At 48.7% G+C, this 12,656-nt stretch overlaps 1 protein-coding gene across 1 annotated transcript in view; it reads left to right on the plus strand.

Annotated features, from left to right (window-relative positions):
- Nucleotides 1–12,656, plus strand: part of DIP2C (disco interacting protein 2 homolog C) — a 281,152-nt gene that overhangs the window by 75,356 nt on the left and 193,140 nt on the right. The window contains exons 3-4 of the mRNA XM_073879852.1: nucleotides 8,642–8,713; nucleotides 10,314–10,481. Of these exons, the coding sequence (XP_073735953.1) occupies nucleotides 8,642–8,713; nucleotides 10,314–10,481 (240 nt within the window). The remainder of the gene's footprint in view (nucleotides 1–8,641; nucleotides 8,714–10,313; nucleotides 10,482–12,656) is intronic.

A 12,656-nucleotide genomic window follows, 5' to 3' on the forward strand; every position in this document is an offset into this window, starting at 1 on the left:
GAAAACTCTTCTTTCTCTATTTAATTCATTTTGCACCTTTGTCAAAAAGCAATTAGTCATATTTGTGTCTATTTGTAGGTCTGTTTGCCAATACCACATTGTGTCGATTATTGTTAATTTTGTGATAAATCAGGTAGTATGAATCCTCCAACTTTATTCTCTATCAATTTTTTGCTCTTGTAGCTCTTGTGACTTTTCATATAACTTGTAGAATTAGCTTGTGTATATCTAAAAAAAAATTCTGCTAGGATTTTAATTTGATCACGTCCAATCGATCCATTAATTTGGAGAGTATTGACATCTTTATTATGCTGAGTTTTCCATTCCATGGACACGGCGTGTGTCTCAATCTGTATGGATCTTTTTTTATTTCTTTCTTCCCCATGTTGTACTTCTCAGCATATAGGTTCTCCATGATCCTACAGATCCCATACACATTTTGCATGTTTTGTTAGATTTATAGCTAAATACTTCTTGTTTATGTAACGACTGTGAATGATACGTAAATGTAAGATGTTCTTAAAATTTTAGTCCCAAATATTTGTTGCTAGTATATAGTAATATGATTTGATTTTGTATGTCGTGACCTTGCTAAAGTCAGTTAATAAATCTAGAAGTTAATTTTGTAGATTCCTGGGCGCCTGGGTGGCTCAGATGGTTAAGCGTCTGCCTTCGGCTCAGGTCATGATCCCAGGGTCCTGGGATCGAGTCCCGCCTTGGGCTCCCTGCTCCTTGGGAGCCTGCTTCTCCCTCTGCTTCTCTCTCTCTCTCTTTCTTTTCCTCTGTCTCTCATGAATAAATAAATAAAATCTTTAAAAAAAATTTGTAGATTCCTTGGGATTTTCTATGTAAGCTTTTGATTTGACTCATTTTTCTTTTTTTGTTTTTAATTTCTTTGATTTCTGGCTTTCATTATTTCTTTGCTTTTTACTTGTTTTGGGTTTATTTATATATATTTTTTTCTATCTTCTTAAGCTCGAAGCTTAGATTAGTGACTTGAGACCTTTCTTTTCAGATAGAAACCTTTAATGCAGTCAGTGTGCGACTAATCACTACTTTGGCTATATTGCACACATTTTGTTTTTCATTTTTGTTCAGTTGGAAGTATTTTTTACTCTCTCTTGAAAGTTCATGGTAGGTTTGTGCAGTTCATCCAAATCTCATATTAGCTCATTTAGCAATCAAGATTCATGCAGGCTTCCTTCCAAATTTTCCCTCCTAATAATCTCACTGTGTGGTGACCAGTCTTTAGCAATGGTGGAGCTTGACATGCAGGTGGTTGACGCATGGCATGTGGATGATGGAGAAGTTGTTACCGTGGGAGAATTTGAATTCATGTGCCATGGGGACAAGGGTTTTATGTTTTGTATTCTGCTGTTGCCAGGTCGGGGGAACACGGCCTGGCATGTAGCAAGTGTGGAAGGGAAGTATAATTTCACTTTTGTGCTTTTCCACCCTGACCCTTGGCTTCTCTGAGCTGCTTCGCTCTGCAAGCTAACCTGCATCATGACCCCACGTGCAAGCCAGTTTTATAGTTTGATTTAGACTTTGGTTACTGCTTATTTTTTCTTATTTTATATGAAGTGGGTTTTTTTCTTTCTTTGTGCTTCTTTTTCCTCTATGATTGGGATGTACAGTGCCAACACATGTTACTTTGTAAAGATTAAAAAATTAACTTTAAACACCTGTGTACTCAAATATCCAGCAGAGGTTTCTTGATTCCAACAGCCTCAGTGAATAACATGTATTTTTAATAATTGCCACATACTATGTGCCGGGATTATGTGCCGGGACTATCCAGATGTATCCAGATGTTTTATTCCCAACAGCTCGGTATTTTTGGCTTTGCTTGCAAATGAGTTTGCACACAGGAAGCCTCAGCATGTTTGCTGCAGGAACTCCTACAGCTCATTGGTCTCACAAAGAGAAATAATGATTCTATAAAATTATCTGAAATAACTAGCCTATCACGTGTCTTCCAGTATATCTGCCCTTCTTTCTCCTTCCCACCCCCCCAAATCCTTCAAATTAACAGCAGTCGTTTTTAGAACTGAACCATTATTTTAGAAAACAGGATTAAAATAAATAAACGTTTGTATATATGTATGTGTATACATGTATGTATATTTATAATTTGAAGATAAAATGATTTAAAAATCTTGGCACATTCTGTCTCTTGACACCGACAAGAGGGAGGTCCTGTTCAGCCATTCTCACTCTTTCTAACAAACTCTGTCTCTCGTTTGTTTTCCATTACTTGGCCAGATGGGGCAAGTGAAGAATGTCATTGGAATCATTAACTTAGTCACCACTTTGTTTTCACTTTTTGTTTGTTTGTTTAAAGATTTATTTATTTATTTCGGGGGGGGAGAGAGAGAGAGAGAGAGAGAGAGAGCACGCGCACACACACGGCGGGGAGGGGCGGAGGGAGAGGATCTCAGGCCAACTCCAAGCTGAGCAGGGAGCCCAACACATGGCTTGATCTTATGACCTGAGATCATGACCTGAGCTGAAACCAAGAGTTGGATGCTTAACCCAGCGGAGCCACCCAGATGCCCCTGTTTTGACCTTTAAAAAAGTTTCAAAAGTGAGGGGCGCCTGGGTGGCTCAGTCGTTGGGCGTCTGCCTTCAGCTCAGGTCATGGTCCCGGGGTCCTGGGATCAAGCCCTGCATCGGGCTCCCTGCTCCACGGGAAGCCTGCTTCTCCCTCTGCCACTCCCCCTGCTGTGTTCCCTCTCTCGCTGTCTCTCTCTGTCAAATAAATAAATCTTTAAAACAAAAAAAGTTTCAAAAGTGAAAACAGAACTGTTATTTACCTAATCTTTCATTGAGCAAACATTTAGTGGTGGGGCTGTTTACTACCCTCTACTGATTGCCTGGCCCATCGTAGGTGTTAATAAATATTTGCTGGATGAAGGAATGGGAATAAAACCCTGGACCCTTTGCGTGGTGTTCCGAAGTTCTGAGGTCAAGATTGGGTGCAGGTGAGAGCCACAGTTGGGGCGGGGGGTCCTTGCTGAGCAGTAGCACGGCTCCAGTCAGATTCTGGGTCTCCTGAAGGTCAGGGTGACTCTGTGCTGTGTTGTAGTCCACCCGAATGTGGAGGGCGGTGCGGCTCCTCGCTTCAAGGAGGAGGAGCGGCGGGCTTGCATCACCATGCCTGACCGTCTGGAGAAGTAGCTGGCCGGGCACGTGGCCGGTTTGCTTTGCCCGGAGTCGCCTGCAGAGATGCACTCCTGAGGCTCAGAGACACCAAGCATTTCCCTCCAGGTGATGTATCTCATGTTACGACCAAGAACCATTTCTTGGACGCAACAGTTTTTATATGTCTTCCCTCATTCCCTGCCCTTAGTGAGACAAGACGTGGCCATGGGCCCAAAAGAGTGGTAGCAATGAGGCCATGTTGCCACAGACAGAAGGGTCCCAGGTCCACCTGCTTCCGCTCCCTGAGCAGGTGGGTGCGTGTACGGATGTCACAGTCTCTTCTGCCTGAAGAAGAGCTCAGCACAGAGCTGGCTAACACGCCTTCAGCAGCTGGGCCAGAGGGAGAGTGCCTTCCAGGGTACTCCCTATACCTTATAAAGCCATCAGCTTAGAGGGACGTTAGGAAGGTTCCTGACAGCCGTGAAATTCCAAACATGGGAATGATTGCTTTGTTACATAAAGCATTCGTTCCAGCTTCAAAAGAAGAAATAGTCCTGACACCAGGAATGGAAAGCATCCTGCTAGGCTGGTCTGTTTACCCTGAATGATCCCAGCGTGGAGGTAGCTCGTGGCATGCGGTCCACTCTGGGGCACGTCCGGTCACCTGGAGATCCCATGGCTGTCCGTGCTTTCCCATCTCGGTCAGGCATCACAGGGCGGGTGGCTCTGCACAGATCCCCGGGGGGCCCGAGTTTACGGAGTGAGGTCCAGTCGGACAGACAGGGGCCCTGCGGTGTCCACTTCAGTCTGGCATTTGCTTGACCTTCCCTTTTCTAGGACTTGAGGTTTGTCTGGGAGTCTGGGCTATGGTATGAATAAGAGGATGCCTCCTTTGGGGAACAGGAGAGTGATCTCAGCGTTACTCAGCTGTGTATTGGTGGTTTTGATTTACTTGGGTTTTCATTTTTTAAATTTAAGACTTGTCTGCAAATCTTTTCTCTTTGTAACAGAAAACATGAATTTAATGTCTCCTGCTGAATTTTAAGTCTTAAAGAGCTTCTTTAAGGATAATAATTTAAATACTTTTGATAAAGTGGAAAGTATTTCAAAAGATCACTTTTATTTTCTCCTCACCGAAGAGAGATGATTTCTGCACTTTTCTGTCCTGTGTCCTTACTCCTGAAATGAAAGGGTGTTAGGTGGACAGGTGTCTCGAGCTCAGAAGCATGGAAATACACCATTTGGGTTGTATGTGGCAAATCCTCGAGCACGGGGTCCTGTGGTCGGTGTCCTGGGACATTAACATGGTCTTTCGCTTCTGCGGTGAGCGAGCATTCACCAACCTGCTGTCAGCTGCGGCACGGTCCTTGGGGCACCACAGATGTTAAATAAACTCTCGCTTCGACACGTGACGGGGAGGATGGCTCCTCTCAGACAGCCTTGTGCCTCAGATTTACAGTTTTACCCTGAAGGCTGTGTGCTCATTGCAGATCCGGGGTGATCCTGGATCAGCCCTTCAGCCTGAACTGATGGAAGATGATGGAGAACCCGTGTTGTCATGGTGACATGGTGGCGCTGACCGTAGGTGAGCCTGGGGCGGAGCCCAGGGAGCGGTCCCGGAGGGCAGACTTGTGTGTACAGCCAGCCCTTGGGTCCATCCTGTGTGTGCCACCATCTTTTTTCCTTCTGCCCACCATCTTTCTTCCATGTATCAGTCATTGATCTCCTCTTGCTTTCTCAACCTACCTGCACAAAAATCATCACTGGATGCTTCAGAACCAAGGGCCAAGGAAGAGCCCCCGGCTAGAAAGTCTGCTTATATAAATTTGCAGAGAGAGGTCATTACCACTAATCCGTGGGACTGCTGTCTACCAGTTGCTCAAGTAGCTGCAGAGTTGCAAATAATGGACTTTCTCCACGCAAGAGAAAAGTAGCAAGGGCATTTTCAGCTGTGATGCTTTGGGTGCCCAAATGACCCTGGCCCCTTGCCACAGGCACTGGATCGTCTTGGGGAGCACGCACTCCAGCTGTTGTCCCAGACACGTTAATCACGGGATCATGGAGGATTCCCCTCCAGTGACCCTCTGTTTGCCCTGCGGATGCACGCGGCTCCGGCCGGCTGGTTACTGGAGTCGCTGTGACATCCGTGCTCAGTGCAGGCTTGTGAACCAGTGGGACTGGGGCTCGGCTCTGCAGGACGCTGGCCCGTGAAGGCTTCACGCCCTGGGTTTGAGGCTAAGCCACTCGAATATGTGACAAACTGTAAGCAGCCGTCCAGGCCTCGTGAGGAAAGCCCAGCCATGGCTGGAGCCCAAGGCTGGGAGGGCCCTGACGCGGGGGGCATGTCCTGGGCAGGTGGCGGGGTCACCAACCACATCCACGTCTGCGGGGTGTAAGGTTCCAGGTGTGGCTTTGATGGGAAGTCATTTGAGATTTGGTCAGTGTGTTTTCTTCGTAGATCTGGGGCCCTGGGCGAGAAACATGAGCACGATTGGTGTCTGTTTCTTACCCATGAAACCTGTTGTCACAGGACTAAAGGTATTCAGGGTCATGAGACTGGCTGGAAGCTTGTGTGGGCGCTGTGGTCCGGGTTGTGGTGCACACGAGGGAACGCAGCTATGTGCCCGGCAAGCCTCCTTTGCAAAAAGAGTCCTCAAACTGCATTTGTAGTTGGCAACCCCTGATTTAGATGACGTTACCGATTAAAAAGTGTCTGTCTTTCCACACTTGTGGGTTTTAAGAGCTGTTAGCAACCTGGGGTCTCTGAGAGTGGTATCTGGAAATCCCCTGTGAGCCGGTTGCTTCTGAGCATGGTTTCATAGTGGGGCCAACATGACTCGCCCGCTCGGAAGCAGGGACTCCTCCCGCTGCCAAGCCCTTTCCGCGTGGGGCCGGGAACTGTGTGGACGTGCCTTTGCGGGACTGACACTGACCTCTTCCGATTCCACGGACAGTCCTGGTTTCACCAGGAAAGGACTTGTTTTCCTGAGGCCTAAGGTCTTAATAATTGGAGCTTCCTGAAATAAGACAGTAAAAACCGAGTTTCCTTTGAGGTTGTCCTATGCCGAAAGTTAAGTGAGGACCTCCTCCTCCCATACTTACATGTTCCTCTGGGACTTTTTTAAAGATTTTATTTGAGAGAGAGAGCAAGAGAGTGCATAGAGGGACAGTGAGAGGGAGAAGCAGGCTCCCCCCTGAGAGGGGAGCCCGACTCGAGGCTTGATCCCAGGACCCCGGGATCATGACCTGAGCTGAAGGCAGACGCTTCACCAACTGAGCCACCCAGGTGCTCCTGCAAATGTATTTCTAGTCCTTATTTATTCATTCATTCAAAGTAATCTCTACGTCCAACATGGGGCTCAAACTCTAAGAGTCGCATAATCTACTGACTGAGCCAGCCAGGTGCCCCATCTGAGACATTTTTAAAACATGAGCTGAATTTTGGGTGCAGTGTAAACCGTGAAAGGTGCTGGCTTACCCAGGCTGGGACTCGGGCCTGGAATTGTGCAGAGCTGCTGGGAGGACGGGGGATGGCCGGGGAAGGGGGCTGCTCAGGACCGCTGTGGCCCCACGGTCCGCCGTCTCCTGTGTGCCCCTCTGCCCGGCCCTGATGTCCCGGCCCCTCCCTTGCGGGGAGCAGACAGGCTCTGAATTGGGGAAATGCGGCCCTGAGCTGCGGAGGGTGAAGGAGCAGGAAATGAACTGGTTCCTCCCTGGCACTGTGCTCAGAGAGCAGTGGGGAGAGCCTACGGAGTGAGAGGCAGGGAGCCCATGGGGAGCTGCTTCTCGGGGTCCGTGGGGCTGGGAGAAGCCTCCTGCGTCTACTGCCGTGTCCTCTAAGGGTAGAGGGTTCCTCCCTCTGAGCAGGACTGGGAGCTTCGCTGTCCCCACCTCTGACCCCTGACCCCGCCTCCCCCGCGTGGTCCCCCCTAGCCACACCACTTCCCTATCGCGGTGGTGTTTCTTCTGCAGGTTGGTTTTACGCTGTTTCCTCAAAGATGTTTTCTTGTCTTTAACATGACAAGAGGTGTACTGGTCGTGGGCAGGAATCAGAAGGTGTGACCCGTGACCAACACTTCTCAGCCAGTGTCCTAATTCGCTAACTTACTCCTTTTTCCTGAAATTGCAAACACGCTCCAGAGTGTGTGTGCACATGGGGTTTTTGGTTATTGAGATTTTAGGCACCTTTTTAAAGTAGGGAATTTGAGAGGTGCCTGACTGGCTCAGTTGGTTAAGCATCTGCCTTCGGCTCAGGTTATGATCCCAGGGTCCTGGGATCAAGCCCACATTGGGCTCCCTGCTCAGTGGGGAGTCTGCTTCTCCCTCTGACCCCCCCATCTTGTTCGTGCTCTCTCTCTTGCTCACTGTATCTCAAATAAATAAATAAAATCTTTAAAAATAAATAAATAAAATGGGGGATTGGATGGAGCATGTCCAAAAGCAGCCAAGCAGCCTCGGTGCTGAGGGTGGGTGTGGGCCCAGCTGTAGTGCGTGTTCACCGGAGGGTGAACGGATGTTTTCCACAGACTTCTGTTGTTTAAAACAAGGTATGCGTTTCATGGGGCACACACGACTCACAGTGGGAGCTGTGAGTTTGTTGGGTCAGTCAGCAAACACTCAGGGTGCTTTATGGTTTGCTCAAATTTAGTGAGCGTATGTCATCAGAAAAAGCAAATTCACCAATCTGCTGTATTTTTATTAAAACTTGACTGTTTAGCTCTTCTGGGAATGATGGTTTGATCAGAATATTGGGGGGAAAAACACTACAAAATATTCAAGAGCAGAACCAGCATTTTGTGTGTATTAGCACTTAAAATTAGAAAAGGCTGTTGTGTGTTCCATGGGTTGCTTTGTCCTAGGTACTGAGCACTTGGGGAAAATGTCAGTGTGTATACGCCTTGCTTTTCTGCGTGTGAACCTCTGGCTTTAACATTTCCATTTTTGCTTTAAGGATGAGCACCTTGCTCACATACTTTGGATTTCTGTAGTTCCCACATTCTCTTGCTTTATTTCATGTTTCATTTGGTCTGAGTCACTTATTTTCATAAACACCCGAGCAGTTTGGTGTCCTTGGGACTGCCCAGCGGGGTTGGTCAGTGGAGGAAGATGCTGATCAGCAGCGGTTTGGGTGGCTGTCCCCAGCATCGATGCCTGCAGTGTCCCTTCGGCTAAGCTAGTGAGAGCCATGCAGACTGGAAGGCTTTCTGCTCAGCTGGTGTGAACAAGATCACAGACTAATTCTGGGTCCTGTGAGGGCCGAGACCCCCGCAGGGAGGGGCTGGGACAAGCAGGAGCCTACCAAGGATTTTTATGTAACTTAAATGACTATTTGAGGGCAGGGGAGGGCCAAGGTGAATGACGAGGTCCTTCATTCTTTAAATTATAATTAAAAGGCAAACAGAAGATACAAAAGATGTAACTTGCGGCATCTTACAATCTGAAGAGCGACCCACTTGTCACTGAGGCCATTCTGAATGTCTCTTTCCTTCTCTTCCAGGTGACATCACCCAAAAAGGGTATGAAAAGAAGAGGTCAAAACTCATCGGAGCCTACCTGCCCCAGCCTCCGAGTACGTACCCTCCATGAGTACATAAAGCATCTGATTTTAAGAGTTCAGTGTAACATGCAAGAGAAACCGCTGAGTGCAAACCCTTTCTCACGGCCAGTCTGCACAAAGGTCACACTTCTGATGTGGCGCTGGCCACATCAGGACTCCTCTGTGATTGCACATGTTTTGTGGACCCAGGAGGCACATGGACTCTTCTGTAAATGCGCCTAGCTTAATAGGTATTTCATCTACAGAAGGCAAGAATACCTTGATTACTCTAAAATGCTTATTATAAACAAATATGAGAGCACTTAAGATGTAAACATGACTTTTGGTTTAGTGAATTAAAAATTATTGCCATTGACTCTAGTTTAAATTAACCCAAGGTTTTTGTTGCTGTCATATGAGGGGGCAGATCTAGAACCTAGAGTACCCCACATGGGGCTCTGACTTGGTAAAGGTTGGTTGTGTTCTGAAACGTGATCATAAAATGCTGTGGATTCTTCCCTGAAGTACAAAGTCTGTCTCATTCAAGTGTTTCCTGGGTGCAGGTTTGTAGAATCTCTGTGCACTTGACCTGCATTCTGCACATTTCAGGAGAAAACATGCTCCCAGGCTGGAGTTGTGGCCCTTTAGTTCTGATTGAAGCGTAGTTCAATTGGAGATGACCCTGAGAATCTGCTAGGTTTTAGGAATGGATTAAATCTGACCCAAGTCCTCAATGAAGAAGGAAAGCAACCTAAATTTTACAGGTGCTTCCCGAACTCTATAGTTTCCACTGTTGAAACGACTTGTTTCAAGCCCAGCTCAGGAGTTTCTGGTAGAGAGGTTTACGTCTGCAGGTGCGCACGGCGCACAGACCCGCTCTGTCCCTCTGCCCTCCTGTGACACCCCTAGCTAGTGTTCCGTTAGCACGGTGTGGGGTGGTTCGCATAGCTCACAATCCAGGGAACTGAATTTATGTGTGGAGTTTCTGTTGTGCTTGTAGTTTTGTTTTTGATTTTGTGTATTTTTCTTTCTTTGCTTGATATTTGAGAAAGTTAAGGTGAAAGTGGACCTGTTGTGTTGGCCTGACTTAGCCGTTGGACTGGATTTCCCTTTTGCCTGGCTTCTGGAAGGAAGCAGCTCTGTTCTATTTGGTGAATTTAAAGTGAGTCTGATTTTTGGCTGGCGGACACCCACGTGTGGAAGGCTTTCAGAGCAGATGTGGGCAGATGACCAGACGGTCTTCCAGCAGGACTGCCAGGCTGATGGCAGACTCCGTGGCGGTCCGTGTGATTCCTTCCTGCAGGGACTGCCCCCACGTCTCTGAGGAGGGCTGCAGGGGCGGACTGTAGGCTCCTGACATTGTGGGCTTTTAGTTTCTGGGACCGAACAAACAGAAGTGAAACAGAAACAGGTCTGTGCGTCCCCGGGAGACGCTGTTGAGCCGCAACGGTGCGGAGGATGCGGCTGACCGTGCTGGCTGGGCGTTGAGGGTGGCCCCGTGTCGCGTGGTCCTTTGGTGTTCTTTGTGCTGTTCTGCATGGGGGCGGCAGCTCTGCTCAGTGCTGTAACAAATTTAAAAAAAAAACCAAAAACCGAAAGTTTGCATTAATTAGTTTTTCTCAACTTGTTACAGCAGCGAACGGAGCTGCCGTGGTCCGGTGTAGACTGCAGCACAGTGAAGGAGCCCCAGGAAGAGCGCTGCACTCCGGCAACATCGGGGTGTGTGACATCCGAGAAGCCGCGGTCAGAGAGCGGGCGGCCAGCACCGCGGGGAACCGGCCGCTGTTTTACTTTCGCTTCGGTGAGCGCACTCCACTGAGAGAGACCCCGCGCAGGGCCGGAGGCCGACCCCCCACACCTGCCGTGCCGTGAACTCCCCCTGTGGGCGACGTTGGCGGGTTTTCCCACACAGCTGCGTGCAGGTGCAGGCGGGGTTCCGGGCAAGCCCCATCCTCCCAACGGGCTCACGCGACTCACCGGAGGCCACGTGTCCAGTCCCCGCACCCCGACTGTCCCGCTGCCTCGGGGCCCAGTCTTTTCTCTGAAGATATATTACTGGGTGTTGTACAACCCTATTTTCACAGTTGGGGCACCACTTAGAAACACTTGAGAAAGAAGATTGCATGACAAACCCTAAAATTCTTGTTGCAAGGGTTGGTCTTCCGCTACCGTGGGGGTCTGGTCTCCTCAAGGGAGTATTGGGCCGCCCTGGCCCTGAGCTCTGCTGGGGAGCGAGGTCCACACAGCAGCACGATCCTGTTTCCAAAGGGAAGTAGAAAAATCGAACCAGTGATCGTACAGTGTATTCTCAGAGGTGATGGGCCTATTCGGAGACTACAGTTACTTTCGTGGGCAATCTTTTAAATATAAGAAGCTCAAAGAATGAGTTCAACACATCTTTCAGTACAAGAAAGTGAGCGTTGGTACGCTTTAGGTCTATCTTTAGGAATTTATCCCAAAGAAAGGCCATTATTTGAAAATCATGAGGAAATAGAGAGAGATGTTTAATGTTGCATTGGCCTTAGGGTGTCAGACGAGGCCTCTGCTGGGGCTCCAGTCCCTCTTCTCTGGGCCCCTGTTGGGGAGGGGCAGGTGGGTGAGGGGCTAGTGGAGTCGGGCTTGAGCCACGGGGTCCGCTTCACAGTTCGCAGGAGCCTCCCGCACCTGACTGAGACGTGAGGAGGACACAGCCTGCTTGGGGAAGCTGCTCTGGGGGCCTTGTGTCCCGCCCCCTCCCCAAGCCCCCTGGGAAGGGAAGGCGGGTTCCCCACGGTTCTAGACTCAGGAGAGCAGATTCCAGCCAGTTTTGCAGTTTTCACTGCTAGTCATTATTTCTGAGAAATCGTGTGAACCGCCATTCATTCTGTAGAATGAAGTAGCACGAGAGCAGAGGATCCGAGTCCGAGCTTGCTTTCTTGACGCGCCCAGTCTGAGAAGTGACGCTTTTGGGCTAGGATCTCACGAGAAGCGTCTCGTGTGTGGTCAGTCACCTTATCCTGCCGAGCATGTTCCTGTAAGGGCATTTGTGTTTTGTGAACCTTTTTTTTTTTTTCAACATTATTTGTCAGAGAAAATATTAACACTTCTAGAAAGTATTACAAAAACATTTCTAAGATGTCGTTTGGGACACACAGTTCTGAATTAGAGTGGCTTGTCTGGACATTTGTGAGCACTTGGGTCGGAGTCCTAGGTGTTAGTCCATCCCAGGGAACGTGCTCCGGAAGCAGTCTGTCTCCTGGTTTTCCTCTCTGGATACCTGGTGGTACCAGGTTCCCCAGAAGATATGTTGTCTTTGGGGAGTGCAATGTTGAGTGCTTCCCTAAATCTAGAGGAGAAAAACTGTGCTGGGAGCTAGAAAGGAAAGAAGGAGTCAGGAAAATACACTAAAAATCATTTTCAAGGAGAAAATATTACTTAAGACTGACCCATTGGGTCTTGGTCCTAGTGTCTCTTTCAGTAATCCCCAAACCTGATAAAACTTTAAAAACAGAAACAAACCCACTCACTGCCAGTCTCTGTGGGCACATCTGAGCACGAGAGCTGGCTTCGACAACCGAGTCCCTGCTGCTCCTGGGACGAGGCCATGCCGCCAAATTCCACTGTTACCTAAATAGCGAGAGTTCCCTGGACCAGAGTCCCTGTTTCTCACAGCGCATATGTTAGGGGATTGACTTTGCCTGTGACTCTGTGCGTGTTTCTCCGTGGAGGGTGGTTTCTGTAGGGCCGGTCCCATGTATGCCTATCTTGCTTTTCCGTCAACGGCCGGGTGGTGTTGTGTTCAAGGATTTCCCATGACTGTATAGTTACAGAAATCTTGGTGGATTCCACTCATGAGACCAGAGGGCAAGTCTGTCTGCTCTCTTCCTGCTCCCTGGGAATTGGCCGTGGGATGCGCGTGAACAGCCTCCTCGGCGGAAGGACCTCTCTTGGTGAGGGCGAATTGACCACGTTCGTTCCTGCTGAAGGACGCCAAGGG

The sequence above is a fragment of the Callorhinus ursinus genome, unplaced genomic scaffold, assembly GCF_003265705.2.
Source record: "Callorhinus ursinus isolate GAN/ISIS: 27379988/994484 unplaced genomic scaffold, GSC_fseal_2.0 scaffold36, whole genome shotgun sequence".
NCBI lineage: Eukaryota > Metazoa > Chordata > Mammalia > Carnivora > Otariidae > Callorhinus > Callorhinus ursinus.